This window comes from Pipistrellus kuhlii, unplaced genomic scaffold, assembly GCF_014108245.1.
Source record: "Pipistrellus kuhlii isolate mPipKuh1 unplaced genomic scaffold, mPipKuh1.p scaffold_m20_p_22, whole genome shotgun sequence".
In the NCBI taxonomy this organism is placed as follows: domain Eukaryota; kingdom Metazoa; phylum Chordata; class Mammalia; order Chiroptera; family Vespertilionidae; genus Pipistrellus; species Pipistrellus kuhlii.
In genome coordinates, this window is record NW_023425521.1 from 7,361,679 (window position 1) to 7,382,215 (window position 20,537).

Below are 20,537 nucleotides of genomic sequence, written 5' to 3' on the forward strand. Positions count from 1 at the left end.
GCCCACTGCATGAATTCATGCACTTCGGGGGTGGGGGTTCCCTTAGTCTGGATGGATTGCAAGAGGGTGCAGGCCAGGCCTAGGAACCCCACCAGTGCATGATCAGGGCCGAGGAGAGACACAGGCGGGTTCAAAGGTGTGTCCAGACCATTTTGCTCAGTCCCAATCACTGGACCCCAGCAGCAAGTTAATCTACAGGTCAGAGCTTCTGCTCCCTGGTGGTCAGTGCACATCATAGCAAACAGTTGAGTAGACTTAGCATATTATTAACATATTACACTTTGATTAGTTGAATGGCCGACTGGACACTTAGCATATTAGGCTTTTATTATATAGGACTTTTGGAAGAGTTCTTTCCTTCAACTACAGTTTATTGTAAAGAGCTTGGACTCCTTCCTTCTCAATATTTTCATACTTCAGAAACAGGTCATTTCTCCTGGTTTATTTTCAACATTCCAGTTTAAATTTTAGAAATAATTCACTTATGTCCCTCAACTTCCTCATTACTATACAAATCCTATAAAGTAGGTCCTGGGTTATATTGGAGATCTGTTCCTATGGCACAATGTAACACAATTTTCACCATAAGTTGGAACCCACCTACATAAGCACCTACATCACTCACATGGAGCACATACACAGCAGTAATAAAATGAAACAGTAAAAAAAATTTTAAAGATAATTCCTGACCTTTACTTGTGGTAAATAAATAACATAAAGCACATATGTACATATGGCGAAATAATGGAACTTTTTAAATGAATAAATAGAAGATGGTGACGTAACCACAAAACAATATACGTTGAATCCGATGTAACCCAAGGACTGCCTGTATAATAAAACTCTAATATGCAAATCAACCAAATGGCAGAATGGCCAATCACTATGATGCACACTGACCACCAAGGGACAGATGCTCAACTCAGGAGCTGCCCCCACTGGGGTTGGGGCAAAGAGGCAGCTCCTGAGTTGAGTGTCTTCCCCACCGAGAGGGAGGCGACCAGTAGCGGTGATCAGGGAACAGAGCCGGCCAGCGGGCGGTGAAAGCCACCAGCCAAGGCAGGTGCCACCAGGGCCCCCCCTGATCGCCCCACCCACCGGTCACCCCACAGGTGGCCTTGATCACCAGCCAGGCCTAGGGACCCTGCCCTATATATTGAGAACAGTCTCTTAGATTTAAAAATTAAAACCTGGCAAGGGCACTATAACACTGAAAAAACAGGATGAAGCAGCGATGACATGCATGGACTCTGGCTTGCACATTTTGTGGTCAGCCCTGATTCTGACACTTATAACTGTGTGACAAAGCCATTTACTTAACTTCTCTCTGCTTCAGTTTTCCACTCATTAGATGGGGAAATGGTACTACTGCCTCAGAAGGATCATGTTATGTACTACTTTTTATAATCAGGGCAAAAAAATATAGCTGTCCATACAACGGAAAAAGCATCAAAAAGCTAGAATTCTAGTCAGTCTCTTCTCTCTAAGGGATATCTTCTAATGAAGGGGAAAGCCTTTTAGAAGGGATAGGCCCAGTCTTTCAATTTATCCAAGCTTAACATTTTAATCAATGTGCGTTACAGTTCTTAAAACTTGGCTCCTATTGACTGAAAATACTCACACAAACTTTAAAGGACACTATCAGTGTTCCTGAGGGAGAGACCAGAATGTCAATGCTCATGAGTGACTAGGAACAATGTTGGCCTGCACACACATCACAGCAGAAAAGTCATCATCCATGTCAGTCACTAGTCACCACAGTAAGGTGGATTTTTTAAATTTTATAATCACTTTTGAAATTAGCATAGGGAAAAAAGTAAACCTTAAACATTGCTCAAATTATTCAAAATCTAAATCAAAGAAGAGTCCCATTTTTACACATACCATGCCTACAATCTTCATCAGCTTGTCCATACTTTTTCTGCAAAATAAAAGATATGAGATAAATATCATTAAGTAGTTCAAGGGCTGCTTACAATAGAGATTTTATCCAAAAAAATCTTAAGTTGCAAAGTTTAAGCATTAATGTTGCAAATTTAATATTCATAGAGCAAAGCTAACTCATGTGCTCTCTGAAGATTACACAATACTCTACAAATAATTACCACAATATACTTCCCTAGTCCCGTGGTCGGCAAACTGCGGCTCACGAGCCACATGAGGCTCTTTGGCCCCTTGAGTGTGGCTCTTCCACAAAATGCCATGGCCTGGGTGAGTCTATTTTGAAGAAGTGGCATTAGAAGAAGTTTAAGTTTAATAAATTTGTCTCTCAAAATAAATTTCAATCGTTGTACAGTTGATATTTGGCTCTATTGACTAATGAGTTTGCTGACCACTGTCCTAGTCCATTTATTCACACTCCTACTTCTCACTTTCTCTAACTTCAAATCATCAGAACTTCCTGAGCCCCCTTTCTCATTCTCAGCTAGTGCCTTTACAGAGAAAACCATAGGAACAAGAAGAAAATTTCCATAGACTCTCACATCTACCCAGGTCCTACCACACTCCATTTTCTACCTGTTACCAGACAAACTCCCTATGCTCCTTTCTAAAGGCCATCCTACCACCCATGGAGATGTGCTCTCTGGCCCAGTGAAATATATCATTCCAGCAAGCCTCCTCTATTTCTCCTACATCATTAATTTTTTTTTTTTTTTTTTTTGCTTTCTACTGATTCAGTCCTATAAACAAACATACTATTATTTCTTACATCTTAAAAAAAGAATCATTTTCTTGACTTCACTTCTCCCACCAGCTACCATTCCATTTATTTATTTATTTATTTATTTATTTATTTATTTATTTATTTATTTTGTGTGTGTGTGTGTGTGTGTGTGTATGCCTCTCTGAGGCAAAATGTCTTAAAAATTGTCTACAATTATGTATTTAAACTCCTACTCTCTGACTCTCTCATAAATACTCTTTAATCAGACCTTCATCCACTGCTCTATGGAACAGCAATGGGCACTGCCGAAATCCCCTTGTCTGGGTACACTTTCTTTACTTAGCTGCCAGGACACCATACTTCTTAGTTTTCCTTTACCTCAACGTTGCCCTTCAAGCTGCTTTGCATGTTCCTCTTCCTCTCAACCTCTCAACGCTGTGGAGCCACAAGGCTAAGTCCTTGGTACTCTCCTCTTTATCAACACTCATTCCCTTGGTGATGTGACCCAGGCTCAAGACTTCATATATCACGCATAGGCGAAGACTCTTCAATTACTATCTTTAGCCCAGACTCCTCTTCCAAACTCCATACCTGCATATCTGGCTAATTGCTCAACATCTCCAGCTGCATGCATATAAGCCTAACCAGTGGTCACGGACAACAGGGGCGTGGGAGGTATACGTGGGGAGGGGTTTGGGATGGGAATAGGGGGATGAGGACAATTATGTGATTCCTTAATCAATAAAGAAATTAAATTTAAAAAAAAAAAAAAAAAACATCTCTAGCTGGATATCTAAACATCTCAAACTCAGTATGTTCACAATGAATTCTTCCCTCACAGAACCTGTTCCCCACCTATAGCCTTTTCATCTCAGTGGAAGGAAAATCCATTCTTCCAATTGCTCAGGGCAAAAAATGTCAAGGTAAGTAATCTGTGACTGTTCTGTATGCCTGACATTCAGTATATTAAGAAATTTTTATTGGTTCTAGCTTCAAATTATAACCAGAACCAAATCACTTCTCACTGTTTTCACTGCTACCATTTGGTCTGGGTCACTGTAATCTCTGGCCTGGATTATTCCAATACCCTCCAAACTAGTATCCCTGCATCTATTCTTCCCCCTTTATAGTCTACTAAAGGCCCGGGGCACGACATTTATGCACTGGAGGGGGGTCCCTCAGCCCAGCCTGCACCCTCTTGCAGCCTGGGATCCCTCAGAGAATGTCCGCCTGCCGACTTAGGCCCGATCCCTAAGCCAGTAGTCAGATGTCGCTCTCCCAGTCCAGGGCTCTCGCAGTCCAGGACCCCTCACTCCTTACCGCCCACCTGCAGCAGAGGCAGGAGAGGCTCCTGCCACCAACACTGTGCTCACCAGCCATGAGCCCAGCTTCTGGCTGAGCAGCACTCCTCCTGTGGAAGCACACTGACCACCAGGGGGCAGCTTCTGCATTTAGCATCTACCCCCTGGTGGTCAGTGCACATCGTAGCAACAGGTCATTCCGCCGTTTGGTCGATTTGCATTATTAGTGTATTATTATATAGGACTAGAGGCCCAGTGCACAAATATGTGCATGGGCAGGGTCCCTCGGCCTGACCAGTGATCGAGGCCTATCAGGACGCCAGCCAGCCAGAAGGAAGGACCCCAGGGGATTGTCCATCTGGCCCCCCAAACGAGGCCTATGGGGGCGCGGTTGGCAGGGAGAAGGGGCCATGGGAGGTTGGCTGTGGGAGCGCACTGACATTTCTGCATTTAGCGTTTGCTACCTGGTGGTCAGTGCATGTCATAGCAACTGGTCAACTGGTCATTCTGGTTGTTAGGTCATAACAGTCACTTAGGCTTTTATATATAAAGACTCTCAACACAAAAGCCAGATAATTCCTGTTAAATCAGATCATGCCACCCCTCTGATGAAAATCCTACAATAGCTTTCCATCTCAAATATAATACAAACTAGTCCTAGAGTGTCCCAGAGGATCTAGCCCTCTTAACAACTCCCAATGTACTTCACTCCAGCACAATGGCCTCCTAGCTGTTCTTCAAAGATGGCAGTCAGGGTCTCTACACTGACTGTCCCTCTGCCTATAATGATCTTCCTCCAGATTCCAACATGGCTCACTCCCTTACCTCCTTCATATCACCTTATTTATAATGACTACCTGACCACCCAATTTAAAACTTCAACCTTAGCCCTGACCAGTGTGACTCAATTGGTTGGAGAGTCTTTCCATACACTGAAAGGTCACAGGTACCCAGGAATTGTACATAGGTTGCAGGTTCAATCCCCAGTCGGGGTGTGTGAGGGAGGCAATTGATTGGTGTTTCTCTTTCACATCGATGTTTCTCTCTCTCTCCTTCTCTCCCTCTCTAAAATCAGTGAGAGCATGTCCTCAGGTGAGGATTACAAAATAATAATAATAAATAGAAAAACTGCAACCCTATCCCTAAGCCTAGTGGCCCCAATATTCCTTGCCCTGTTCTACTATTTTTCATGCAGACTGTTACTTTCTAACAATCTAAAATGTTTACTTAGTTATAATGTCTCTAGCATTTATTGTCTTCACCCCTACTAGAAAAAGTACCATGAAGGAGGGATCTTTCTCTATATTTTTTACCCATGTATACCAACCACCTAGAACAGAGTCTAGCACATAGTATGCCCTCAATATTTGTTAAATACAAGTGCTAAGTACAAGTTTCAAGACTTAGAAATACAGTTGCTTGCCATCAAAGATTTCCAGCAATCACTAGCCACTTCACTCACCTCCTCAGCCCACATTTAAGTGACTTGTAGTGGGAGTGACCAGCATTAGTGGCCACTCAACGAAAAGGGCCTTTTTACAAGGCTTGGCACTGACTTATCAACACTGTTTACTTACCAGTTGCAAAAATGAGGCAATTCTGTAAAGAAGACTCTCAATTTTGATGCTTTCTATTTCTAGTGAACATGGCCCTGTGAAGTCAGCCATGGAATACTGGCCAAGAGAAAGAAGGGCCTCTGTGCAGTGTTTGAGGGCCATTTCATAGTCCTGCCTCTTAAGGGATTCACACGCTTGTTCACATGACTTCTCAGCTCTTCTGTCTTCCATGACTCAGGGACAAAAATCCTAAAGACGGGAAAAAAACAAGAGAAGGTTTTAAAAACTTATTAATTATAAATTCTAATACCATTCCTGGCTCAGCTGGTTTAATTATCTATCTGAATAGTTACTCTCCACCAGCCTTTTGATCAAGGTCACAGCTGAGCAGCTATTGATGCTACAAAATCTACACTTCTCTTTTATATTTTATAAAATCTTTAATAAGAGCCAAACAAAATATCAACCACAAATCAGGGTCATACCAACAATACATTCAATTTATAAATGAGACAAATTTATAAATGAAACATGACTTTGAATATTGCAAAGTGCAACAAACCATAAACGGTTCCTTTTTAATCAAAAGGTGCAGGAATGTTTCATATCCAAACCTTCCAATTTCACTTTTGTAATTCTGTGGCTGTGTTTACAGAGAATCAAAATCTACACCATGCAGAATTTTTCCCACCAATATTAAAAAACTGGCTAAAATGCAAGTCTGAACTGCCGATTAATTCAATTCAGCAATCATTTCCTGAGGCTAGGCCCTGTGTTTAGCAGCACTGAATTCAAAGACAGAGCATGTCATCACTACTTTTAAGAAACTCAGATTCAAAACAGACGTATAGATCAATGGAACATAATAGGGAGCCCAGAAAAAAACCTACGCCTTTTATGGCCAATTACTATTTGACAATGGAGGCAAGGACATACAATGGGGTAAAGACAGTCTATTCAAAATATGATGTTGGGAAAATTGGACAGAAAAAATGAAACTAGACCACCTTCTTACACCATACACAAGAATAAAACTAAAAATGGATTAATGACTTAAATGTTAGATTCAAAACTATAAAAATCCTAGAAGAAACCACAGGCAGTAAAATCTCCAGCATTTCTGGCAGCAGTATTTCTTCTGATATATTGCCTTGGGCAAGAGAAATGAAAGAAAAAATAAACAAGTAGAACTACACCAAACTAAAAAGTTGTTGCACAACAAAGGAGACCATCAACAAAATGAAAAGGCAACCCACTATATGGGAGAATATATTCACCAATGACACATCTGATAAGGAATTAATATCCAAATTTTATAAGGAACTTATAAAACTCAATACAAAAAAAAAAAAAAAAAAACCAATCCAATTTAAAAATGGGCGAAGGACCTAAATACACATTTCTCCAAAGAGGACCAACAGACATATGAAAAGTTGCTCAATGTCACTAATCATCAGAAAACTGCAAATTAAAACTACCTGACACCTGTCAGAATGGCTGCCATCAATAAATCAACAGCAATCCTGGCCAGTGTGGCTCAGTAGGTTGGTTGTCATCCCCTGCACAGCAAGTTTCAGGTTCAATCCCCTGTCAAGGTGCATACCAGACACAGTCCATCAATCCAATCAATGTTTCTCTCTCACATGGATGTTTCTCTCTTTCTCCATTCCTCTCTCTCTAAAATCAATTTTATATTTATATATATATATATATATATATATATGTATGTATATATATATATATATATATATATAGAGAGAGAGAGAGAGAGAGAGAGAGAGAGAGAGAGAGAGAGGGAGAGATATCGATCCTCAGATGAGAATTTTTAACTCAACTTTGAGAACATTCCTATCACTAAGTTCTCATTATTTTTATAAAATAGAAACCTGTTTTAAAATCTATCCATCTTAGTACAATCCCAAAACAAAAATTGATAAATTTGACTTTATCAAACTTAAAGATTTTAACTCTTTGAAAGATACTGTTATAAGAATGAAAGGACAAGCTCAAGACAGAGGAAACTACTTGCAAATTGCATACCTGAAAAAAGGTTTGTATCTGAATATATAACAAAATCTCAGAACCCAACAAAACAAAAACAACCCAATTGAAAGCTAAGCAACAGACACCAGCCAGGTCTGGATCTAGCCCAATGCGGGGTGAGGGGGGCAGCCAGGTCTGGGTCTCATATAATTTTGAGGCGCATGTGGGTAGGCGGGGACTTGACTCTGGGTCCCCCTTTTAATGTGCACGAATTTCGTGCACCAGGCCACTAGTTTTGACTATAATCTGCCTCACACATTACTTTCCCTGTGAAAACTCCATTATTCTCCTGAAAACAAAATAATAGAAGGTTGTAAAGCATTGTGGCAGCAGAAAGAAAAGCCAGATTAATACATTATGAAAATGACCTACATGACCAGCATAGTGGAGAAAGCACAGCAGAACCTGTCCCTTTCCCCACCAGGCAGCATGGCCTTGGAGGGACAGCGCAGCTAGTAAAAGTGTGTCGTGCTTCCTTGGGGACGAAAAAAGTTAAGAATCATTACTTTAAAAATGTCACTTTCTTTGGAACCACAAAGATGGTTCCAAAATGCCTATAAAATAGCTTCCCAAGCTCATGACTTGATATCCAGGCTACCCAATCTGGCTACAACTTAATTTTCCCACCACTCCCCCCAACAGGCCCCAAGCACAGGCCAGATGCTGAGTCTATCTCTAACAATGCCATTCCCTTGCCCCAATGTCCTTTCCTTCCTCTCTCTGAACCTAAATCCTACACAGCCTTTAATCAGCACATGTGTCAAACACAAGGCCCGCGGGCCAAATCCGTCCCGCGGGCCAAATCCGTCCCGCCAGGCCTTGCAATGTGGCCCGCACAGCGCTGTCATCACTGCACTCCGCTGCGTTTCCATCACAATGACAGTTTATGACTGTTCAGTAAACCATTCGGCCCGCGATTTAGGCTGGATTTTAGATTTTGGCCCCTTCTCTGATTGAGTTCGACACCCCTAAACAAAGAAACTGGTGAAGCCTATAAAAAGTTAAGAAAAAAAATAGATTGTTCTATAAAAGATTATTATCCACAGAGAGCTACTGCCATTTTTTTTTTTCATTTTGTTTTGTCTTTTACAAAAAGAGAATGCTTATTTGTTTAAGAATCACATCGATCTGTACCTAGCCTTTTTACTTGTATCACACACCAGTATGCCATGGCTGAGTTAAAGATGTTCTATGACACAGGAGTTAAGAGTACAGGCTTGAAGCCAGATCTGCCTGAATTTGAATCCTGGCATTGCTACCTGAGGCAATCTGCATACAAATCTGTCTCATCTCCAAACCTGCAAATCTGTCTCATCTCCCAACCTCACAGGATTGTTGCAAGAATTAATAGGTTATAAAATGAAATCACTCAGAACAGTGCCTGGCCTTCACTAGTCACTATAAAAATATTAGCTATGACAACTATTAATCACTACAAAACTATTATCCTCTGGATCTGGAACGTAAGTTCCATGAGAGCTGGGATTTTGTCTGTTTTGTTCATTGTTGAAGCCCAAGAGTCCTGGCATAACAAGTATTTGTTGAATAATAAAAATGTGTTGAATAACAACACAGAAGCCCAAAGGAGCAGCACTAAAATCTCCATAATACTTTAGCCTCAAAGGTTAGAGTTCATGGAGTGTTTTTACCTACGTTAGTTCAAGTGATTCACTGAAGATGGTATCTCCACCTCTCAGACAAACTAAGACTCACAGGACTTAGATGATTTGCTCTAAAACAAAGTCTGAGGTAACACAGGAACTCTGGAAGTAAATCCTACTTCTGTTCACTCTGGACCCCACCCCAGAAAGCTTGAAACATACCCTACCAAACTGTTCAATTCTCCTTCCCTGCAAACACACAAAGGGTAAAGTCACCAGAACACCTTCTCCCATTTGCTTCAATATATAATAATTGATGGGGGAGGAGAAAGAGATGAAACATTGATAATATTGAAATTGGGCAATGGGTTAGTGGGATAGATTACAATCTTCTTTCCACTTCTATATGTCTAAGTTTCCATAAGAAAAAATATAATTAAAAATAAAGACCTTACTCCCCAACATAAACTCTCCCACTTCCAACTTTCTACTGAGCACACCCAGGTGTGAGGGAAACACCGCAGCTGAGAACCGGCAGCGCTTCTCAGTCTGAAGCAGCAGAGAACTGGACTGGGAATCAGGAAGCTTCCCTAGGCTATTCTTTCACTGGTGTGAGATCTCACCCAACCATCTAACTCCTTTAGGCCCCGAGCTTCCTCATCAGTTCCCTAACGTAGGGGTTGCCAACCTTTCAGAACTCACAGACCACCAATGGTCTGCAGACCACTGGTTGGCAACGGCTCCCCTAAGGGATTAAATTTTTTATTTCTACTTTCTACTAGTAAATCCTTAATCTCAACACAAAAACCAATTCATCTTTCTCTAGTCTCAGCCTCTGAGACCTGTTCTTCCTCCTGACATCCCTATTCCTGATGCCCCATTCTGTCAGCCACCCAACCATAAAAACTTCAACCATCTCTGACTTGAGACAGAACTGACTGTTCCCTTACCTTTCTAATCAGTCACCAAATCTTTCTGTTCAGCCTCTAAAACATCTCTTAAATCCATCTCCTTTCCATTCCCAAGGCCACCAATTCACTTCAGGTCACTTGGAGTATTACTATGAACCAAAGTCCCTGTTTCAAGTTTCTCCAAACTACCAATCCATCGTATTGATCCTCAGTCTGACATTTAAGATCCTCCAAAACCCAGTCCTGATTACTTGGCAGCCTCACCTTCCACTATGTTCCTTTAAGTATTCCACGTCTCGGTAATTTGGATATGCAGTTTCCTGACACATGCCTCATTTTTGACACCACCCCGCCTCCCCTGGCCTTTGCTCAAGCTATCCTTCCCTCCGAATGTCTCTTATTTCTATTGCCTCACAGTAGTATAATGTAAATGCCCCAAAGGGGCAGTATCACTCCCTCCACTTAACTGCCTAAGCACTTTGTCTGAACCCCTTTTATAGCACCTAATTCTTATTAGTCCTTTCATTTTTTTAGTGCTCCTGTTCTCCCTACTAGATGACTCCTTCTTCTCTGTAGGAATGATGTTTTATTCATCTTTGTATCCCTCAGAACAGAGCTGCTTAAGGAGAGTGCCATGGCATAGTGGAATTTGCCATGAATGAGTTAAAATGGTCTGGACAGTGACCCACTCAGCCCTCCAAACAGCCACAAAGGGTCTTCAGCAGCCAGAGTCGCCATAGGTCAAACCTCAAGCATTATCAAGCAGCCTCCTCCTTCAACAAGGTGGGAGCCATGATGATAACTTGAGAAGCCTTCAGGGAATGCAACAGCACCTGGTACACAGGGGATGCCCCATAAGTATCTGCAAAATTCACCTATTCCCCTTTCAAACACTCTTCCCAAGATCACTTACCATCTAAACCAGACTCTCTTTGAACATTTTCACTGAATGTGCTCTAGTTATTTTTTTAATAATCACCTGTTTATTACCTGGTTATACTTGCTTTATCATCCAAAGCCCACATCAATAATTTATTGAATAGCTGAGAATATGAACAAACAATTCAATATGAAGAGGTTCGAAGACAAAATTCAACATTGTAGAAAAAAGAAATGCAAGGGCCACTTTACACTATTAAATGAGCAAAAACTTTTCAGGAAAAATGTATTTCTGTCCAGTTTTTGTGAAATAGAACTATCCATGTATCTGTTAGTAATACAAAGTGGAAAATATTCTTGAAAAATGGTATGGCAAAGCCATAAAAACATTCTTACCACGTCAACAATAATGTATTCAAAATTTTATCCTAGAGATATAGTTAGTCAGAAAAGACTACAATATCCTGTCTAATAAAGAGGGAATATGCTAATTGACCATCACTCCATCACAAAGATGGCTACACCCACAGCTGAGACCAAGTTCCCCTAATAGCAATCAGCAGGGACCTGAGGCTACGCCCTGCCCCACCCCCAGGGGGCTTGAAGGGACCTCGGGCCTCGCCCCCTGTTCTGGTGCTTAGGCCAGGGGACCTCAGGCCGCACCTCCCCACCAGGCGGGGCTTGACAGGGGACTTCAGGCTGCGCCCCCCACTGCGACACCAGACTGCGGGACCTCAGGCTGCACCCCAGCCCCAGCACCGGCCAAGGGACCTGAGGCTGTGCCCCCTGCCTGGCGGGGCTTGACAGGGGACCTCAGGCCACACACCCCCATCCTGTGCAGGGCCAGGGGACCTGAGGCTGCCCCCTGCCTGGCAGGGCTTGACAAGGGTGGGAAGGGCCAGGTCTGGATCTAGCCCAATGGAGGGTAGGGGGCTGCCAGGTCTGGGTCTCATGCTATTTTAAGGTGCATGTGGGTGGACGGGGACTTGACTCTGGGTCTCCCTTGTAATGTGCCCCAATTTTACGCACCGGGTCACTAGTATTTACAATAATGTAGATAAAAGTATTAAATGAAAACCAGCCAGCAGCATAAGTACTTAACATAAAAAGATTTAGGTAAACTATGAGAGTATGACTTGATGAAATATTTTGCAGCCTTTCAAAATGTAATCATATAAATTAAAATAATGACACCTTTAACATGGAAATGTTTCATGATCTAATAAATAGAAAAAAAAATCAAATTATATGCATAATTTAAAAACAGTAAAATGTATTTTAATGGAATGCCAAAAAGAAAATCAACTATATGGGTAATAACCCAAATTTTAACTATTTAATATCAATTCTTAAATTACCTAATTTAAGAAAGAAAGTTGCCCCATACTGAGGAAAGAGAGGGGTTCCAAGATACAAGCTTGATATAGTCTCAAGAAGAGGTCTGCCCCTCCCTTGTACGCCTCACTCTGGCCTTACCTGGAAGCTCTCCTCTCCCACACTCTTTACCATGATAACTATGACCACCTCAGATCCCAGCTTTCCAAGGACCTACAAGCCACCTCAACCAGTCTTCAGATCATCCCCAGGAACCTGTGGGGGCTGCATCGTGCAGAACAAGCATATACTCAAGAAGCAAAGAACCCCTACAACCAGGTATTATTTGAGCAATGAGCAAGTAACCAAGCCCAAACTTAATTATAAATCCTAAAAGTATAGAATAGTGTCACATTAAAGTCTCTAAGATCCTCAAAGAACTTGCTGGCTCAGTGGTGGACTGTCACAGTTAAAAAGCAGTATGAACTGGTGGACAAATGAAAGAACTAGGGGCCAAGATACTCTGGTACAGTTTAAAAAAGAAAAAGAATGATGCTCAGCGGTTGAGCATCGACCTAAAAAGGGAAAAATGTTATTTAACCTACAAGGAACAGAAAACTAAAACCTCCAGCTTAAAAGAGTTAGGTAAAAAGTAGCTGGCAATGTCTTATAAATCTTACCCAGCCAGCCCTAACCGGTTTGGCTCAGCCTACGAACTCAAGGGTCCCAGGTTCAATTCTGGTAAAAGGCATGTACCTTGGTTGCAGGCACATACCAACTAGGGTGTGAGCAGGAGGCAGCTGATTGATGTTTCTCTCTTATTGATGTTTCTAACTCTCTATCCCTCTCCCTTCCTCTCTGTAAAAAATCAACGAAATATATTTTTAAAAATAAATAAATAAATAAATCTTACCCAGCCATATTTCAAAAGGCAGGATGGCAAGTCATTTTATTAACACATGAAGTTTTCTAGAGTTGGTGATATCTAAAGACTAATATTGAGAATATATCAAAAAATAATTTTAGCCAAAGCCAGTTTGGCTCAGTGGATAGACCATCGGCCTGCGGACTGAAGGGCCCGGGTTCAGTTCTGGTCAAGGGCATGTACATTGGTTGTGGGCACATCACCGATAGGGGGTGTGCAGGAGGCAGCTGGTCAATGTTTCTCTCTCGTCGATATTTCTAACTCTCTCTCTCTCTCTCCTTTCCTCTCTGTAAAAAATCAATAAAATATATTTTTAAAAATAATAATAAAAATAATTTTAGCACTGATGCCCCACAAGGTCAATATTGAAACAGTATTCTCATTGTTTTTCTACAGTATTACCATTATCTAAGTCTAATAATGAAAGATCAAAGTACTACAAGGAATCAAGGAAACAAATTACTGTGAAATAATATGTATTACTTACTAGTAGCAGAGCATTTCAGCAAGAAATAATTTGAAGGACTATTATAACCATTGTGTGGAGGGAACACAACCATGAGTGGAAAAGTTTAAACTTTTGTTCCTATTGATGTATTCTCAGTATCCAGATCCTCTAAGATGCAAATATACAGTCACTCATGACAATATATGCAGGGCAGATAACAGAAAAAAAAAACAATTCAATAGTTAACCAAGTTCATCAGAGCATCGGGTGATTACCACTCAAGAATGTTGACACAAAAACTGAAGGACCTCTCCAGTTCCAATCCTGTTGATAGGTTGAGCCCCTGCGCAGTTACTCATTCAGAACAGAGTGGAAGATTAACCTACCCTCACTTCTCTTCACACAGACTGAAAAAGCGGCAGGCGGTTTCTGCAGAGGCTGCTCGGCATCATCCAGTCTGATCCAGAAGCAGCCACTGAATCAGGACCCACATCTTCAGGTCACCACGCTTCGGCCCTGTCCCATCTCATACTATCTGGCCAGAAATTCTCATCTAGATGAGATCTGCTCTGTCTCTTTCTCATACATTACCAGGTTCTTATTTTCTAAATAAAGCTCTCACAAATTTTACTCACCTGCAGTTCACTGCACTGGGTATCACCCAAATAGCCCATCAGAGCTCTTTATAATTTCTGAAAGAGAGAGAAGGGGGCTTTTAAACACAGAGTAGAAAATACCATTGCTGACATAGTTCTGAAGCATTTGGTCTTTTGGTCCACAGTATTTCAAAAATATGTAGCATAACCAGCCAGGACCAAGAGTCCTGAGATAAGAGTTCTGGAGATAGAAGTTTGGTTTAATGTTGCTACTACTTAGTTGGGTGACCTTGGACAAATCATCTTAATTCTCCAGGCCTAAAAGTCCTTGTCCGGAGAATAAAGATAGACTAGACAAAAGCAGGAGAGCACAGTGGAGAGAACACCAGCACCACTCCTTGCCAGCATTGTGCTGTTATGTTAGTTCACATTTCATCTAAATTTCCTCCTTTGCAAAATGTAAATAACAACTATTTGGAGTTGTTATGAGAATTAAAGGAGAGATAATAAGTTACAAAAAGCCAATAGTAAAGATGTAATCCCACAGATGGTAATTATCACCATTAACTCAGCCCTATAGTTATATGACTTCTATTCATCAATACTTCCTTCCTTAAAATATCCACAAATCAAAAACTTTACGATTCCAACAATGGAATTAACTGTTGAAGTGTTTCAATTACTGTTATCTTCAATTGCTGGTAGTTTAAGATTATCAGTATTACTTAACATCACAGGAAATAAGAGTGCCATCTGAACAGTTCAGTGGCCATGCCTTCCCTATTTCTCCCTCTGCTCTCACTGCTACCAATACACCTCAGCACTGAGAGTTTTCCCAAAAGCCAATGACACTAACTGTTTTCTATGGTCAGCTCAGGAGAACACGACTAAAGATGGAGGAGGGAGAAAAAGAGGCTTTCCTGCCAAAACCGGTTTGGCTCAGTGGATAGAGCGTTGGCCTGCGGACTGAAGGGTCCCGGGTTCGATTCCGGTCAAGGGCACGTGCCTTGGTTGCGGGCACATCCCCGGTGGGGGGTGTGCAGGAGGCAGCTGGTCAATGTATCTCTCTCATCGACGTTTCTAGCTCTCTATCTCTCTCAATTCCTCTCTGTGTAAAAATCAATAAAATATATTTTTTTTAAAAAGAGGCTTTCCCTTTTATTCTATTTTACTTCATACACTTAAGTACTGCTCATATTTGCCTCCTATAGAATGCATCAGTTTTGCATAAAATAAGTGAATAAAAATAAAAATCTTAAAATGATTATTAGTTACACATATTGTCTACTGATAAGCAGCTCACTTTACAATCTTTCACAAGAATTTCCACAAAAGAAAGCATGGCACAGAAATAACAAAAATCACAAACATTCACATTTCAGAATGGTCCAGTCAAAAAACATACTATGTACCCTTTGAAGAACCTTGTGGATGAATCAATTAGTTTTGGTTTTCTGTTTGTTTGTTTTTGTTCAAAAACAAGATGAATATACAAATTCTGGTTTTATCAGACAACTTACTGCTCTTGGAAAAACTAATCCAGTACAATTGACACAAGTAAACAAATTGGTGTGACTATTTGGTAGTATGCTGAAAAACTTTCAATGTTTTAAACAGATGGTAGCTTTTGAAAAATTATTATATGTAAATTAAGTCTCCATGTCACATCTACAATATTATTTTTAAAGAATTATTGCCTCTATTAAATTCAGGATTACTCAAAAGTATTACTCAGCCACCACTGAAGTGACCACTGTGTTTTATGCTCCTTCTAGCCAATGCTACAGAAATAATCCTGACTACACCCATCAATTTAAATGAACTGTAAGCTGGTGAGGCCACACTCTCCACACATATCATAGTTCTCTCCTAGAAGACATTTCAAAATGTTACGTAGAAATCAAATTATATTGGCACATACACTTATCTAAGTTTGTGAAAATAAACAACCAGAACAATTGCTTACAATTTTTAAGTAGCCCCTCCCCCTCTCATGTGGGTTGATAAAGTTAGCCCTAAAATCTTCTATGCATTTGAAACAACAGCCAAAGGACCTTATGTCTTGTGCTGGGTCTATATTTGACTCTTAAATATAGTCTGACAGACAATTATAGACTGATTTGTATTTAATATCAATACCAAGCCCACTTCTTAAACAGAAAATAAAAATGCATGTATAAGACCTGGTCTACTTATTTGTAGTCCCTCTACAATATGTTCTTAGACATTCATGACATGCTGTATATTTTCAAACTGCACAAGGCCTTTTGCAAGTAGGAATGGTTTCTCCTGTTGTTGGGCATCAGTCCTCTCTCCAGTAAAACACTGGACACTCCATAAATGGATATGGACTTTAAAGCAATGCAGATTAAATGTTTATGGTATCAGAAAATGAAACTTCTTGCTAACAATTGCAAAAGTTTACCAGCTGATAGAGGTACTTACTTACTGGCTCCCAAAACTACAGCCTTCCCTAAAAATAGTGTCCTGGCTTCCCAGCCAAAAGGACAGACTAAAAAAGCTATGTCTTTATTCAGCTCAAAGACCCAGACTTCTACTTCACCACAACCTTCAAGACTACGGTATTTCCCATTTTAGAAGAATTTGTGAAATAACTTGTTTGGTGGCCAACCACGAGCTTCACTTTGAAGTGAAGACTAGCACTTCACATGGTCCACATGTGTGAAACCTGTGGAAAATGTCTTGACACAATACAGGCCAAACAACACTAGCCACACAAGATTACTTATTTCTAAATGTTAAATTTTAGACTACAATGAACATCACCAGAGGCCAAAAGGCAGGTCACTGGTTCCTTTCCACAAAGTAATTTGTAAATTTTTTTTAAAAAGATAAAAGTTTCAGATTGGGAAGCCTACAGCAAGAATATGTCTCCATCTATAAGCTGAAAATAAATTTTAAAATCCACATTTGCTCTTCAAATAATAAAAATAAATGTAATACACACAAGCACTGCTGAGTTTCAAACACAAGCAAATGTGATGTGTGCACTCACAAAACGATCGTAGTTTATGTCCACTTTTCTCTCCCAAGTTTTTTTTAAGGTAAAATGTCAATTGTATGCTTCAATCTGAAAAAAAAAAAATAAAGCACTTCTTAAACATTCTTAAACAGATGTTGTGATAGATATGAAAAAGTTTGAGAGACAATTTCAAAACCCAAATGCTACCCAGATGTGTTAAAAAAAAAACAAAAAAAAAACCTGTGGTAACCAATCTACCATAACTTAATTTTCTCAATAAAATTGTTTAAAGTTCAAAAGATTGCTTGTGAAAAATGCAAATTTCGCAAACTTTTTTCCTTTTCCTCAATACTAAATGCCAACTGTTTACTAACACGACATCAATGCCCTTTAAGTCCAAAGCATTAGAAGTTACATTAAATAAAGTAATTTGAATTCACACACCAAGTGTGACCAGGAAATAATGACAAACCAGACTTACCCTTAATAAATTAAACAAAACTCAGCACTCTCCTTTTTATTTCAAAATAACTATGAGAGGGACAAGTACTATTCAATTTTTCAGAAAATAAAAGCAGGAGTGACTGATCTACCTAAAATGATTCTTTGCCATGGAAATGGTGAACTTTACAAGAGTGCTCAATCTGTGGAAACAACAAAATCCACAGGCGCAATCACTGACAGTCAATGGAGAGTAAGGGGACTTTACACTGTGGATACCAAAACACTGATAAAATTAAGACATCCAATTAAAATTACACAAGGAAATTTAAATAGGCACGCTATAATTACCCCAGGTGAAGATACTGATCAAAGATAGCTGCAAATAATATTTGGCTCTGGGTAAGTTCCACTATGACAGCATGTTGGAACCACTGAAAAAGTTTGGGGTGTGTGTGTGTGTGTGTGTGTGTGTGTGTTTCTAAATCTAGCTTTGCCTGTACTATTATATACCATCTGACAGAATGAATGATTTGGAAAATAAAGATGGACCCATCAAATTCACTTAGTCTCAGCCTTACTCTTATGAATTGATTAAAATAAAGAAGGGAAAAAGGTAGGTCATTTTTAACTGCCGTCTCACCTTACACATCTCACCAGCACTGTAGTTCTTTAGCGATCAATTACTTCGTCCGATTCCTGAGGTAAATAGAAAAGTAAAATGTGTCTACACACCACCAGTCACGGTCATGATCAGCAGCAAACGGTTTATCAGCCTGAAGTGAAAGGGCATCTAAATTTCAAGTGGAAAAAGTTACCAAAATGGTACAGTAGGAAGCGTGTAAACAAGTCTTAACTTCAAAACAAAAATTCCAGTGTGATAGAGAGATTACAAAACGTTCTGAAAAGCCACAACTTAAAAAGTCATCTCTTTCAGTACTAACTGACCTTACTTTCAAAAAAAAAAAAAAAGAAGAAGAAGAAGAAGAAATGAAGGAGAAAAAGAAACCCATGAATGTGAGTGTGAGAGGGTAAAATTAACAACAAAAACTAGCCAGGACAACTCCCCCGGCCCCCACCCCGCCCAGGAATCCACTGTCTCCGGGGTTACACATCTTCCATTAATGATTTGCCTGAAAAAGTATAAGTTGTGAAGGCATAGCCATCTTTTGAGTTTCAAACAAAAAAACCTAAGGAACCCAATCCAAAAAAGAACCCTGAGCCCCTGGCTTCCAGCTCTACCTGGAGGACCCTCCGCACGGGGGTTGCGTGGGGAGGGGAGAGGGTGTAAAAGGCCCAAATCATTTGGGGGGGGGGGGAATCCTAGTCCCTAAATAGACCCGCACCCCCTGAGCCCCAGAGAAGGAGCGTCTGGAAGGGACTCTCTAGGGAAGGGGGGTCTGTTTTTATTTTTGTGGACGTGCCGGTGGCCCAGAGAGAATCTCCGAAGAGGGGGGCGGAGAAAGGGGGGGGAAGAAGAAAGTGAAGAAGCAGAGGCCACAGCTCTGGGCGGAGGAGGAAGGAGGGGACGCCCCCCTGACCCACTTTCCCAGACGCCCACCCTCCGGCACCCGCCCCGCCCGCCCGCATGGAAGCCCCAGCCCCGCGGGGCCGAACGAGCGAGCGAGCGAGCCAGCGGGGCGTGGGAGGCCGCACGCTCCACACCCCCGGCCGCCGCCACCCGGGGGGAGGAAGCGTGCAGGGGGCTGCCTCCCCCTCGCGGGGAGCCCGGGCCGGGCGAGACCTCCCGCCGCCTCCCGGGCCCGGGACTGCTGGGCCCCCTCCGCCGCCGCCGGGGGCCCGGGGCGCCGCGGCCCCCGGCGGAGAAGGGGGGGACCGAGGAGGGGGAAACGCTGTAAACAGCCCCAGCGTCCGGGCCTCGCCTCGAAGCGCCCCGCTTCGGAGGCCCCCGCCGCGGGCCGCCCGGGCCCTCCGCCCGCCGCGGGGCCGCCGCTCCCGGGGCCCGGGGGGCCGGGGGGGAGTCCGGCCCGCTCCCCGGAGGGCTCCGGCACCTCGCAGAACGGTCCCGGCGGCGGAGAAGGGGGAAGTCAGGACTTACCTGTCATTACTTTCTACGCCATCTTGGATCCACTTGTCAACGTCCCCACAAAGCATTATGGGTAAGAAAGAGCCTTTAAAGTGACTCCCCCCTTGGCCCCCGACTCCCGCCTCCGCCGCCGGCGCCGCCCCTCGGGCCGCACCTCCCGCCCGGAAAGTTGCTGCTCCCCGGGGCTGGCCGGCCGGCCCGGGGCGCCCTCGGCCCGGCCCCCTTTTCCCTCCTCTGGGTCCTTTTGCATTTAAAAGTCACCTTGTATGTTTTCAATAAGGTGGCTTTGGGGTTTTCCGCTCGGCTCCAGCCCCGGACTCTCTTTTCCCCCCCATCCCTCGCCTCCACGCGGGTTCCCCCGGCCCCGCCACCCTCCTGCTCAGGCAGACACCCCGCGTCTGCATTTAATCAGCCCGAGGTTTCCCCGCTGCCGGCGGCGAAGAGTTGCTCATTGATTTATTTGTGCGCATTCTGGGTCTGTTATTGCTCCGGCTCTTGGGTGCGCGGCGGCGGCGGCGGGCTCCCGCGACCGACCGGCTCCTTCTCGCTCCGGGGCGGCCGGGGGGCGCCTCCGGGGGGCGCTCTGACTCCCGCACCCGCGGACCGCGAATGGGGTGCCTCTGTCCCGGCACACCGTCCCGGAGACGTTGGACTCCCGGATCTGGCGACACGGAGTCCCCGAGTCCACCAGTGTCGAACCCCTTTTTTTGGGGGGATGGGGAGAATGATCAACAAAATGCAACTTGTGTGCTGTTGACTCTCCCTCCCGCTGTCTCCTCCCCGCGGCCGGTAAAGTGATGCAAGACCCTCTAGATAGGAGCCCCTCC

The 20,537-nt window shown here is 42.6% G+C and overlaps 1 protein-coding gene across 13 annotated transcripts in view; it reads right to left on the reverse strand.

Moving 5' to 3' along the window:
* The window catches only part of HELZ (helicase with zinc finger), a 108,164-nt gene extending 88,338 nt beyond the window's left edge, over window positions 1-19,826 (reverse strand). For 4 of the 13 annotated variants that reach the window (XM_045586295.1, XM_036450758.2, XM_036450759.2 and 1 more), the window contains exons 1-5: window positions 19,723-19,824; window positions 18,307-18,362; window positions 14,279-14,335; window positions 5,544-5,771; window positions 1,885-1,921 (exon numbers count right to left, since the gene is read on the reverse strand). In XM_045586295.1, coding sequence (XP_045442251.1) covers window positions 1,885-1,921; window positions 5,544-5,753 — 247 coding nt within the window. In that variant the 5' untranslated portion in view covers window positions 5,754-5,771; window positions 14,279-14,335; window positions 18,307-18,362; window positions 19,723-19,824. Of the gene's footprint in view, window positions 1-1,884; window positions 1,922-5,543; window positions 5,772-6,575; window positions 6,673-14,278; window positions 14,336-17,255; window positions 17,331-18,306; window positions 18,363-18,481; window positions 18,616-19,722 lie in introns of those variants that run through there. The other 9 variants (XM_036450755.2, XM_045586292.1, XM_036450760.2 and 6 more) reach the window with 9 other exon arrangements.
* Between the last annotated feature and the right edge of the window lie 711 nt (window positions 19,827-20,537).